Source organism: Miniopterus natalensis, chromosome 8, assembly GCF_054644295.1.
Source record: "Miniopterus natalensis isolate mMinNat1 chromosome 8, mMinNat1.hap1, whole genome shotgun sequence".
NCBI lineage: Eukaryota > Metazoa > Chordata > Mammalia > Chiroptera > Miniopteridae > Miniopterus > Miniopterus natalensis.
In genome coordinates, this window is record NC_142088.1 from 7,924,384 (window position 1) to 7,938,221 (window position 13,838).

At 44.2% G+C, this 13,838-nt stretch overlaps 1 protein-coding gene across 1 annotated transcript in view; it reads left to right on the forward strand.

The window, feature by feature from the left end:
• DOCK10 (dedicator of cytokinesis 10) overlaps nt 1-13,838 on the forward strand; it is a 203,265-nt gene that overhangs the window by 87,399 nt on the left and 102,028 nt on the right. Inside the window, exon 2 of the mRNA XM_087819559.1 lies at nt 4,210-4,329. Within this exon, the coding sequence (XP_087675685.1) occupies nt 4,210-4,329 (120 nt within the window). The remainder of the gene's footprint in view (nt 1-4,209; nt 4,330-13,838) is intronic.

The window sequence follows — 13,838 nt, forward strand, 5'->3', positions numbered from 1 at the left end:
CCGCTCTTAAATTAAGATGAATGGATTTGCCCATCGTGTTACAAAGATAATATTGCAAAGACATTTTTGTATAAACCCTGGATTCTATGTGATTGTTTTTTAAAAAAATAAGAGTCCCAGAAAATAAATTCCTGCATGAAATGATATAAACTTATTAACTCAACAAATATTTATTGAGTTTAGCGCTTACTATTTGCTCTTTGTACACATTAAATTTACAATAAAAGTGCTTTAAATCTATGACTGGTGAAAATTTAAACCTTAGCATTATGTAATAAGCATGCTGGCTGTGGTACTGACATAACAAATATTGCCACATAGAGTGCATGTTACACTCGCAGTTGCATCTCAACCTAAGAAACCTGTAGTCACACTCTCCCTTTTATTTTGGACTTCCCTAAAGCAAGACTACAGAGTCCAGCTTATTTCTCAGTTGGATCATACTTCTTTGTGGAGACAGGTCTAGGTTGATGTTTACCATTTAGCGTCTCAGCGTTACGCACTTCAAATGCTTGGTCCTTCAGTTTCATCTCTTCACCCATTTGATTTTTAATTCCAGTTATGAAAATAATTCAGGCCTTTGTCATGGACACTACATTCTTGCAATCAGACTCTTTAGCAAAGGCATAGACAATGGGCTTGCTCCAAACCAATTAAATGGCTCTTGGCAGCCCTGGCTATCGCCCAGGTGGCAGGCTGACCAGCTCTCGGATGTAGACGTGTTGGCATCCCTGAGAGCTGTGGAGTAAGTAGAAAGGAGGGGAGCATTTGTTTCTGTGACAGGATCCCATTCTCCTGCTGTGAAGTTGAATCGGAGGCGAGCTGTGGATTTGGGGAACTGGAGCAAACAAATCCCCTAATACTATAAGAGAAGAATAGAGCCTGTTACCCCTGTGGTGCAACACCAACCCTGCTGCATAATAGCAGATACTGGTGGGTGCCTTTTCCCAGGCCTGGAGTGGTTTTAGAATAGCTAATGAAATTCATTACTCACTTGAGAGAAAGAGAGTGAGAGTAAAAAGCACTATAAAAATTCAATCCAATTCAGGGCAGTCTTGGCACATGCCTCCTCCCAGTTGGTGCATTTCCAGAAAAAAGAGGCACATTAAATTCAGGAGGGACAAACCCATCCGTTGTAAAGCTGTAAATCAGTGCTGCTCAGTTCCCAGTTTTACTCAGTGTCTCTGCAAGCAGCAGTAGTGAGGAATTAACTTGTCCTGTCATCCCGTACACATCTGTCTTTGACCGAGACACTCGAAACAGACAGCTCTCCTGCCCCCGAGGGAGCTGCGGGCTCCACAGCCTGGAAGCTCACCGTCACCCATCAAACGCATTCACGACAAACACTGCCACGTCCCAGGCTCTGGGTGCTATGAAATACATCATTGTTATTTTCATTTTTAAACCTCATGTCCACAAAAATTATAAAGCATTGAATATCTTGGAAGTTAAACATCGATTAACAAATTCACTGGAAAGGTAGCACTTAACTAATATATCTCCCCCCAGAAGAGGTCAAGACTGAATAAATTATATGAAGCAGACCTGCTAGGTTTTGTAGCTTTGTGTCAAAATGAACTCAGTGTGATGTTTTAAGCAAAAAAGGCTTAATAAATGTCATTCAGTGGTTGGCTGGTACGTCCTAGCCTGAAATGAATAAATTAAAATCTACCCTCCAATAGATGCTTACGGCTGTTGTAAGCTCTGCCTTTTGTCGGGCATATGAAGGAGAGTTTAGGGTTTAGTTTTTCTGTGGTTTTATTGATAGCTTGTGACTTGTGAGCTCTGATTTCCCTATTACTGATTTAGGTGACATTCACGTTAGGTGATGAGGGCCCTAGGAAAATGTCTTCTTTGAAGGTCTTCTAGTCTCCAGCTTAACTATTAATGCTGCAGTTTATAACTACTGGGAGATGAAATTAAAAAGTTAGTGCAAACAAGACTGTAGGAGGCCTCTTAAAGGATGCCATTTGCCTTTAAATCCATCAGCTGCAATGCACAAGCGGCCACATTCTCACATGGGGGTGTGAAGGGAAGAGAGGAGAGGGAAAGTGCTAGTAGCTATGCCTGGAGCTATTGGTCTATGAGACCAAAGGGCATCAGGCTCTTAAGCTGAAAAACAGCAAAGGAAAGAGAGGAACATAACCAGCCAAATCTGTGGCTGAGATAAGAACTGTCTGTTGGTTTTACAATATATTCTGTTTTATTTGCTACATTTTTAATATACACAAACTATATTAAGGGGGAAAAGAGGTCCCAGAATAAGCCACGTGTTTCAGAGACTTGGAGGCTTTTTGGGGCAGTTGGTAAAATCAGTGTGTGATTTTGCAGGGTAAGTGGTGACCGAGGTCCATAGCTGAACTGGAGTGAAATACCACCTCTTAAAGACATTCGAAGCCAACTAAAAATAAAATGAAACAAATGCTTGCGCCAAGCCAAACATCTGGAGTCTGTATGCCTCTTGAGCTATCCTTCCGTGACCCTTGGAATTGACCTTTGCCTGGGGAAATAGGGAGTTGGAACTTAAAATAAGTCTAAATAAAATAATTATATTAAAAGACACCGATTTTAGGAGGATTTTGTTTTTAATTTTTCAAGTCGTACCATTGTGTCTCTGTATCTTCTACTTCAGAATGTTGAATGCTTCACAGCTTTTACTCAATAGATTAGGTTGGGCAACTGCATTTTTTACTTTCTTCGACTATTGCCTGGAGTTAGTTAGTTTTATTTTTATTTGCTACATCTAGCAATCTTCCTGAGAAAATATTCACTTTCCATTGTCCTTGGTTTATTTAAGGATTTGTAAAATGGATTTATTTTTCTTCTGTTTTGTTTTACTGCAGAAAGTACATGGAAATTCTTGTTATTGACCTATTGTATTGCATTTTGTTTCATTTTTTATATTTGGAAAATTGTCAAAATGAACATTGACTGCAATTTTTAGGAGTGCATTAGGAATTATTAAAACATCAATAATAACTTCTGGGGCTTTCACAGCAGAAATCTTCCAAAGAGGGCCTTAGAAGTGGAAGCTAAATCTGTGTGCTTGGCAGGCCGGGGAGGGGAGAGGGTGGTGGGAAACTGTTGATATCATTGATGTGAAAAAGAAGAACTTTTTTTTTTTCATTTACAAGATCACTTTAGCATACAAATTTCATGGTGACCCATCCAGCTTCCGGGAACCTTAAAATAATCCAGACAACCATTTCTTCTCACTTAGGTTGGCATAGATGCTCGTCAAAGGGCCGAAGGAACTCAGATTGTCCTTGGTTTTCTGTTCCATAATGTTTTGTTCTTTCTTTTGGGCTTCACCTTTTAAACACATCAGCCCTGTAATGAAAAACAATCACACCTTATCCCAGTAACATTTATTTATCTTTTTGGTGCTATGGGCAATTTATTTGAGGGAAATGCCTTTCTTTTCAGCTCCCGGACTTTATTTTATTTTAATTGATTTGAGAAAGAGAGAAAGAGAGAGAGAAACATCGATTTGTTGCTGCACTTATTCATGCATCATTGGTTGATCCTTGTATGTGCCCTGACCCCAGACTGAGCCTGCCACCTTGGCCCAGCAGGACATCGCTCGGCCTAACTGAGCTACCCAGCCAGGGCTCCGGCCTCAGGACTCTAACTCGGTGTGATTATCTAGCTATTTTTAGGCTCTTCTCCACTTTCCCTGACGGTGTCCATAATAGTTATGTTGTTCATTTCTGTTAGCTTCTCTCTATCGTGGCAAAAAGGCTCAGAGCCAAGCAATTAATCCTGACACAAGACCCATGCTTCAGTGACAACGAAGCCAGCTTCTGGTACTTTGATTGCTAGCAGGGTGCCAACATTTTAAAACAGGCTCAAGTAGACCTCACGAGGAAGTATCTAATTCAGCAAAGGTGATGATCATAATAGTGTAGCAAGTAACAGAAGACCTTGCTTCCCATTGACAGAGGTAAAGTTTACACAAACCTATATAGTCAGCGGGTGTGACAGGGCTCAGTGTGAACAGCTCGAATTACTGAGGGAGAGACCTTCTCATGTTATTTCAGACCTGGAAAGAACAGTTATGTGGTTTTGCCCTAAATGCCTGGAGTCTCTGGGAGTCTGTCGGAAGGTTGCGCGGTGTCAAAGCCTTGGGGATACTGAGACGTGAAACCCGCCAGGCACTGAGAAGACGACATGTGTCATTGGTTAATGTCATGCTTTCTTTTTCTACAGCAAGAAAAACCCAGGCTTCCCGAGCCTTTGGATTATGAAACTATCATCGAAGAACTTGAAAAGACCTATCAGAATAATCCCCTTCGAGATCTCCTCTTCTTCCCCAGTGACGACTTTTCAGTAAGTGTGCCCTTTTCGAGCCGTCTAAGTTCAGGAGGGCACCGCAAGGTGACCCTCCCAAGGGTGTTGTCTTCCCTTGTGGATTAAGAGAGCCCGGCCCTTCCCTGTGGTCACCCTACATTACAGTCACTGGATGACCGTCTACATCCAGCATTTTCAAGTGCCCAAGCACCTTGTAAATTTGGAGGATGGGGCTCATTGACACAGTGGCCACTTGGGACAGGAACAGCCCAGAGCACTGCCTGGGTCCATCTAGTACTGTGTCCCCACCAAAGTCTGGGCTTCCAACCACTGTCTTACCTGGACTACTGCCTCCCTCAAAGCTTCCAAGCAACTGTAGCCAACCAATGGCAAAGGCGGGACCCTCTTGGCACAAAAGATGCAGTTCTTAAAATTCACTCTTAATCTTGGGTGTTCTTTAATAAGGAAATGATAAGGCCTGTGGGCAAAGGAAGGTAGGCAAGCACATCTCCGTGGAGGGATTTGTGATTCTAGGTGTGCCCTCTTTAGGACAATGCTCACTGGCACATCGACCCCTCTGGGGGTGTAAACAGAATGAATAAAATGGAAATTTGTTTTGGAGAGAAACACAGTAAAGTTACGGATGCTGAGCACCCAGGTGTCCCAACCATTCCATTCGTGGTCATTTTAAACATTTAAAAATTGTTACTATCTGACTATGAAAACAGAGATCTCAATAGGCAGATTGAGATCCTGTTTTTTTCCTAAAAGAAAGGTACTCTCCTCAGACATCACCAACATGAGCATTTTAAAGCAGATGAAAAGGCAGCTCCGGGGTCACTCTGTGAAACAGCCACTGTCCATGGGAACCTCTCTGGAGTTCTGGGGCCTCAGAGCTCACACTTCTCAAACTGCCTCAGACTTCCGTTCCCTCCCTAATTTGGTGGGCAGATCTGACTCCTGGCTTCTAAAGGTTCATTGGTTTCACCTTCCTCCATGGGTTAATCAAAAAGAATGTATTATGGATGTTAACTTTCTGTTCCAAGTACAAAGAAAGATGGAAGAAAAGAGACAGGTTTACAGGTAGGAAAAAAAGAAACTCTGCCAATTTTTTTCAGATTTTTAAATGGCTCCCACTTCAGCATCTGACACACTTTCAGAGAAGTTTATCTCATGCAGAAATCTCATTTCTGTGGTTGGACCAGGCCACTGGGTCTTGAACTGCAAACACAAAGTTGAACCACACTGTATTTTTTTAATTCCGCATCTTCATTTTCTTTCAGACTGGAGGAAAACTTAGCAAACAGCCTTTTTCTGTCACACAGACACACAAAAAAGCAACATAGAAACTTGGAGAACCTTTCCTTCTAGCTCTGTTGTTCAGAAATATGCCAAAAGCTACTCCAAGCCCCCCCCCCCCAACTCGAGAAGAGAGTGGAGGCGTGTAGACAGGATGGAACATCTACACTGAATTGGTCTTCATTTTTTGGCATCTTTCCACACTCGTTTAAGTTAAGGATGGTCTGATTATGGTATGACCTTTGCTATCCTTAATGGTGTAAACAGAGCACATAACATACTTTTTTTACTTTCCCGATGTGAACATTCCAGTAAGTACCCTGACTGCTTTTATATGTGCTGGTGTGGCTCAGCTGGTTGAGCGTTGTCCCAAGCACCAAAAGGTCACCGGTTCATTTCCTTGTCAGGGCACATGCCCAGGCTTCGGGTTTGGTCCTCGGTTGGGTTGCCTATGGAAGACAACAGATCAGTGTTTCTCTCTCTCTCTCTTTCCCTCTCCCTTTCTTTCTTTCTCTCTCTCTCTCTAAAAATCAATGAAAACATATTTTTTAAAAAATGGACAAACACCTTAGCTTTGCCCGAGAGCTTCTCCAACATCTGGTGTTTGCCCATTTCTCAAGGCCATACTCTTCCTCTCCCACCCAACCCTCACTCCTGTCACACACAGTCACAATTCTGAGTATAGCATTCTCAGACCACCTCACAGACTAGGTCCTTCCTTTATTCATTCAACAAATGTATAATACTGAGTGTTAGGCACGAACCTCAGAATAGAGAAACAGCAATTAGACAGATATTACCTTGTTTTAATGGAGCTTACCTTTTAGTGGAAGGAACCAGGCAAAAAAAAAAAAAAAAAATTAAACAAGTTAATTAACAAGATAGTTTGGATAAAGAGCGGTTCCATAAAGAAACTGAGACAGGGCCACGCAATAGGAACTGACTAGAAGAAGAACTGGGTTGGACTGGACAGTCAAGGACAGCATCTCTAGCAAGGTGACGTTTGAGCTGAATTTTGAATTGCCCAAGAGGACCACCCATGCTGAAACCTGGGGAGGGAAGGAAGGAGTGTTTCAGGCTGAAGGGAGCTGCTACAAAGGCCCTGGGGAGCTCTGAGACTGAAGAGTGGTGCGGGTGGACAGAGAGCGGTCAGAGAGGAAGTCTTAGCACCTGATTTGAAATGCAAGTGGCAGCTCACTGGGTGTTTCAGGGAGTACGAATGACCTGGGGTGTGTTATTGGAACATAGAACAGGGTGAAGAGGGACCTGGGGGACCAGTTGGGAGAACAGCTTCTAAATAGCAGATGTTTAAGAGACATCTGATGCCACTCAGTCCCTCCTAACAGAAAATGTCACCTCAAACAAAAAGCTAAATTTTCATTTGCATTAAGCACCTGCCAAACAAAAGGATGGTGTTGAATATTATTACGACATAAAGTTGCCATTTTTGAACAAAATGCAGGTGGGTAGCTTTTCCTCTTTCCTGCTCTACAGAGTAAGAGTTGACAAACTGTGGCCCATGGTGGCCTGCTGCCTATTTTTGTATGTCCCGTGAACTAAGACTGACTTTTATGTTTTTTAAACACTAGCCTGTTGTATTTTCTTCATAGAACTGGTTAAGTGGTTGAAGGGAAAAAAAGAGCCTATTTTGTAACTCATAAAAATGGTATGAAATTCAGATTTTGGTGCCCGTGAGTAAGGTTCTATTTGAACACAGCGATGCCCTTTTACTGACCCGTTGTCAACTGCTGCTTTCAGGCTACACCTGCTGACTTCAGCAGAGGTGAGGCCATTGCAGCAGAGAGAGGGGACCCTAAAATTTTGATCTGACCCTTTACAGAAAACAATTGGGGAGCTCTTCTATACAGATCCCTGCTCAAACAAATGTTTTTTATGTTTTGTCTTTTCCCTCTCTTCCTCTTTGTGGAATAAAGAGGCTTCTTAAAAGCTCTCTGCCCTTGTCTGCTCCATCCACAGCCCATGTCACGTGTCAGGGGTGTTGGTCACCAACAGCAAGCCTCCTGTTCACCAGGCTAGAGGGTCATTTCCCAGGCTCATCCCTGAGCAACAGTAAGGATTCTGTGGGATGTGTGTGGACAGTCTCCACCCACCCAGTGGGAAGTGACCGTAGGTGACCACCCCAATCCTAGGGTATCACAGAATGGAAGGAAGGGGAGCAGCTCCAAGTCCCCTCCCTCTTTCCAATGGACCTTAGCTCTGTTGTGTCCTACTCATTGGAGAATTCAGCTCACTTCTGTGTTTCCACCTTTCCAAGCACCCACGCTTAGAGCAGACACCATTCATTACTTGGTTTGTTTAATCAATATTTATTTAGCACCCACAAGGCACTTAATATAGAAGAACACTTCCTAGACGAGTGAGGCTGACAGGAAAAGCAGAAGCCCTGTGCTTAAGAAGCGTGTGCCCTAATATGGGTGAGGAATTAAGTTGATTAAGAGCACTTCTAGTTGAAAAGCATCAAGAATTCCTATATTGTTTCTCTCTATCCAAACTCCTGGCCCAACCCATCATCATCATCATCATCATCATCATCATCATCATTTTTTGCTGGATTCCCAGAATTGACCTTTAAAGGGTATTCTTGCTTCCTCCCTACCTCCACTTTGATCATTTAAGGAAAGTTTTTAGAAATGCAAATCAGATAAAGCCAGGCGCCTGGTTAAAACTTTCCAAAGGTTTCCCAATGCCTTGAGAGTCCAGTCAAGCTCCTTCTTGGCGTTGTCCCAGCCATCTGGTTCCTGATGGTCTCTGAGCCTGTATCTCCCAGCCCCGTTTCCCTTGCCCACTGCGTGAATACCTGGTATTCTTTCTGCTCCTTGAACTCGCCAACCTCGCAGGGCCTTTACTCGTAGGCCCTACATAGGGCTGGTTCCTGCTTTTCATTCATGGTTCAGTTCCAATGCAACCTCTCCAAAGACACATCCCTGGCTTCCAGCCTGCGTTCCCCCCTCCCACCTGTGTTACTCTCTCCCATCGGCCTGCCTGCTTCTCTGTGTAGCACCTAGCACTACCTAGAAAGATCGCGGTGTGCCTTGTCACTCGTGTTTCTCACAATTAGAGTATAGACTTTAGTAGGACAGGGATGTCTTTTATCTCTGTCATTGTGAGACCCCCAGCAACTAGAGTGGCACTTGGCATAATGCAACTAGAAAATGAATATTTCAGAAACATGTAGATTATTATTTTCGAATATAACTTTACTATTTGAGTACCTTTAGGAACCAAAAGACCACTGAGAAATGAAACTTGAGAATAAAGAGAATGAACTAATTGGCTTTGCCTGATGAGGAGGAAAACGATCGTTAATATACTTTCCTCCTCGACACCACTCAACATATCGCCTTAAAAACAGCAACACTAAGATCATGACCCCCGTCTGCAGATACTCGTCCCGCCTAGTTCAGTGTCTGGCTGCTTCCCTCCCTATGACACTTCATGTACGTATCCTCACGCTCTTTATTACTGGGTAAGGGAGAAATCAGTTTATAACTGTATTTCCAGTACTCAACGCAACGTCTGGCCCATGGGCCTTCAGTCAGGATTGCTGAACATTGAATTAAAACCGGCTTCTTCCAGGTTAAGGGACTGAAGTAGCGGCACCTTCCTTTCTCTCGGGGGCGCAGGTAGAAACGATTTCTCGCGGGGCGTGGGTTCTGGGAGCAGGCGTGACGATCTGTACGACTGACAATGACTCACTCGAAATAAGCAGCTGAGACGCATCCATCAACTCTGCCCAAAACACGTCCTACTGCAATAATTATGTTTGCTATTCTTGTGTTTTCTCCTCTTTCTTCTTGAAGCTGGTAGCAGTCGAAACTGAAGACCAAAACACAAAGAACTTAGTCACCAAATTGTGGTTTAGTGAAACAGGCAAGGAGACTAAGGGAGGAAAACAAAAGCTTAAGGACAGTTTCAAGGACACATGAATCATAGTGCGGAGTGATCGGGTTTAAGGAGAGGCGGATACAGAATAGCAGAGAAATAAGTGAGAAAGCCAGAAATGAGTTTCTCAAGGAGACACCAATACAGAGAGTCTGAGGTGGGATCACTTCTGGGAAGCACAGGCTTTAACTAGGAAAGTTTAGAGGCCTGAGAGCCAGCAGCACCTCACGCTGCGGGGAGACGCAATCACCCAATGTCAACCCTGCCCACCCCAGAAAAACTGCTCTGTTTCCGCTCGGCCTCCTGGCCCACGTCGGTGAGCTAAGCTGTGAACATCAGCAACGAAGCGAGGGCAGCGCTTACGCTCGAAAGGTGCGCCGCCAACAGGGGCAGTGCCTCCGCCAGAGCCGGCCTGCGCTGCACACCTGAGCGGCCTGCGGAGAGTTTCACGATCCTGCAAAGCCCGTCTTCGTATCGGATCCCCGAGGCACTGCAGCGGCGGTGTCCCCGGGCCCTCCCCTCCGCCCTGCCCTGCCCTTCTCTCCGGCTCCCTGTTACTACTGAGCGCGTTGTGACTTCTTAGCAAACCGACGGCTTGTGCTTTTCATGGTGTGTGTGTAGCTATAAAAAGCGACAGGTGATGGGGATTTCCACACTCAAGCATGTGGGTCATTTGGTGAGAGGAAGCAGAGAGGCCTTAGTGTTTTTTTCCAATTGAAAGGCAGAAAGGTCAAGAGGGTGTGTTTTTTGTTCTTGTCTCTCTTACTGAGACACAACTTAACATTTCATAGGAATCTCAACCCCTTTTTAATCCTTGGCTTCGGAGCCTGGCAAGCAGGCTCTGAAAGGCTCGCGGTGTTGGTGCAAGAACACCGTGACTGCGATTTAAAAGCTAAGTGATGGTCTTTGTCCATCTGGGTTAGCTCTAAGTGATAATATTCCTCTCACTTACAAGCTAATGAAGCTGAGATTCGAAAAGCCTCTTGTTCAAGGATGGAGAGTAACTGGGAGGACAGAAATCAAACATGAGCACCTCGACTTTTGCTATTAGAGTTTCTGTCCAGAGAGCATGCTTGTGGCCAGCTGCCTTCTGCAAAAATAAGGTGCACACCTGGGGGGAGAGATTAACCCCCGGCTCCCACAGTGAGCGGTGCCGTTAGATAACTGGCACTGTGGTGAAAGGGCCTAGAGTGCCTATTTCAACCCAACGAGCATGTGTGGAGACCCTCCGGGCTCCATCGTACTGGGAATATATGTCAAATGAAGACTTGGACACTTACAGTCGTAGCTGCATCATTCAAATAGCCCCAAAGTGGTAACAGCCCAAATGTCCATCAACTGATGAACCAATAAACAGTTCTGCCAAGAAGGAGATTCGTGCTGGGGCATGGACGAAGCTTGACAATGTCACACCAAGTGAAAGAGGCAGTCACAAAAGGCCACATACTGTGTGATTCCATTTGCATGAAGTGTCCAGAATAGGCAAATCCGTGAGACAGAAAGCAGATTAGTAATCGTCAAGGGCTGGGGAGAAGGCAGAAAGGGAAGTGACTGCTAATGGTATGGGTTTTGGGCGGGGGAGAGAGATGAAAATATTCTAAAATTAAATAGTGATGGTGGTTGCAAATATAACCCTGTGAACATATTTAAAGCACTGTTCTACACTTCAGAGGCTGAACTTTGTCCGTTATATCTCAATAACACTTTTTGTTTGTTTGTTTAAAAGGATTGTTCTAGACATTAAGATAGAGGTGATGTAGGCAGTCAGAGATAGGGTACCAAACAATCATAAAAACCCCTGTCTGCATCCAAGCACTTCATTCTTTAAAAGAATTTTTTAAAATATACCAAAGAACACAGCAGAACATTTCATTTATTGTTACGATTTTTCCCAAAGCAGACTTAATGTGGCTTATCATGAACAGAGCTTTGGGTTCTAAAAGTTTCTATAGTTAAGCTGTAGATCTCAAGTATGATCGAGGCAGTGAACCACATAGTTCAGAGAAGAGAAAATGTATGTTGCATGAATTAGAGAAGATTTTCCAAAGGAGCTGGCACCTATCCTAAACCTGAGGTTAGGAAAGAAAGGATTTTTCTGAGAGGCAAGGCTTGGGCACGACTGAGCCCTGCATGGAAGAAGGGATGTGAGCAGCCATGTGGGATGGTGCCACGGCGGGGTGGCTGGGGGGGGGCTAGTATCTGAGGCCCTCTGCTTGTCACGGGGCCACGTCTGCCGGCCTCCCGACCCGCAGGTTCTTCGCTGCGCCTCCCTGGGCGGTGAGCTCTGACCACTGCCTGGAGTCCTGCCTCGGGAGGTCGGGTGCATGAGTATCTTCGTACTGAGCACTGGGTCCTGTTCACGGTCACACTTTTCCATATGTAGAGTGTTTTGTCCCTCCTCTCCTTAGAGGAGGTGAGACATTTTGAAGACCAGAAAATGAATCTCAAAAAGGAAGTGAAATGACCTGCTCAGTGGTTTACCAGTTCAAGAGTAAAACTCAAACCAGGTCCAAACCCCCTACTTCTTTCTACACTCACTGTGGTGGAGACGCCCCCATGCTCGCCTTGACTTGGTGAGGACAACTGTCCAGGTGTGGGCCGCGGCTCGCCATCTGAGCATCCCCATGCAGATGAACCTCAGCAAAACAAGGAGGACCTTCCCCTTAAAGCACAGTGAAAGTATTAAAGTGATATTCTCATACATTTAAAAATAAAAACAAAATAAAATCACAACAGTACTCTTCTGAATGTGGTAAAAAAAAAAAAGGTTTACATTATGCAACTAATGTAGTTAAGTGTCTGCTCTACTAAGAGGAAGGCACTGAGAGATTCAGGTAGAGATCACTTGGAAACACGTGCTTAGGTTGGGTTTGATAGCGAAGTGTTAGTTAATAGTCCCTGTTGTGCGGCCTATTGACTTCTCAAGCTCGGATTGATTGATTACTACCAACACCATTCTTCTGTCCTGTTTTTTGAACAGCTGGGATCTGCAATACTGTCCCAGGAAGCTCTGCTCAGCCCAGGATAGGAAGAGCAGCCTCTTTTCTAGACTTTGACAGTGGCCTTTGGTCAATTGAGAAATGGCCCCGATGTGCTTGGAATGAAGTCTTCTGTGGTTACCTTAGCCAGCAGAATGGTGGCTGTGACAAAGCCACCGAGATGACCCACTGCAGAGAAGAAGAAACAGAAAGTGACAGGGCTGCAGTCTGAGCTGTCAGAATATTATGGACCTGAAATGACACACAGGGCTGCATGCGTTGTTTCGTAAGAAAAATGATAGTTTTATTTCCAAATGCCTAATCTCTGGACAATAGACCCCTTATAAAACTCTACCGCCGAAAGAGGAGCTGGGCTGAGATCCAGGGCGGTCTCAGACCCATTTCACGCTCCCGAGCTGTGCTAATTGTCAACCACACGGTTTATAAAAGAGAACAGGAAGTCTGCTGTGGCCAAGGCAGTTTGTAGTGGTCTGAAAGCATCCAGTTCTCAGAAAAGAAATTCTCTGTAACCTTAACAAATATGACTCTCCATACTTTTCTTTTTATGTGATCAATTTATTTTTGCTTCGAAGGAGACGCATTAAAGAAGTCAAATACGGGCAGAAGCACCACAGTTTTTGCCGTTGAAACTGTCTGGAGGCTTTCTGCTTTTTCAGGCAGATTCTCCTCTGTTTCCACAAAATGTAGCTGAGATCAACAGCATGCTGTGAGTGCTCATTTTATGGGAGTACCTTTCCTTGTATCTTCTGCGTTCTGTGCAAGGTATAAGATGTGCAGTAATTCCAAGCATGTTGTAAAATAATGCTTTAGATTTAGCTCATAGTTACATGAGGGCGATTCAACCCCCGTTGTCATTTCATAACCAGAGGTCATCGGGAGTCACTCGCAGCCACTGTGCACATGATCACACACACAGGACCAGTTTCTAGGACCCCGGCCTGAGCGGATTCCCAGTCTCATACGTTGCATCTGAGCACTAGCTTCTGTATGGGGGCTCTATCTTTACTATATGACATCAGGAATCAAGCAGCCATGAATTTGTTATTACTGCAAACTGGAGCTCACATTCCAGAAACTTACTATTAAGGAGGAAAAAAAAGTTTCTTAAATGAGCTCAGTGTTCACTCTATTGTGTTTTACCACAGAGCAGGGGTCTTGGGGGGACAATCGGTTTATGGTCTAACTGAACTGGAAGCTTACATTCGGGCCATGTTAGTCCCCTCTCCCTCAGACTTAGGGTATTTAGAACAGCTATTTTTTCAAAAGGAAGAAATCAGTAGGAGACTATAGTGCATAATGAAAAAGAGGAACTTTTTTATATGAAAAGTTTGTTATAAAATAGTGGCT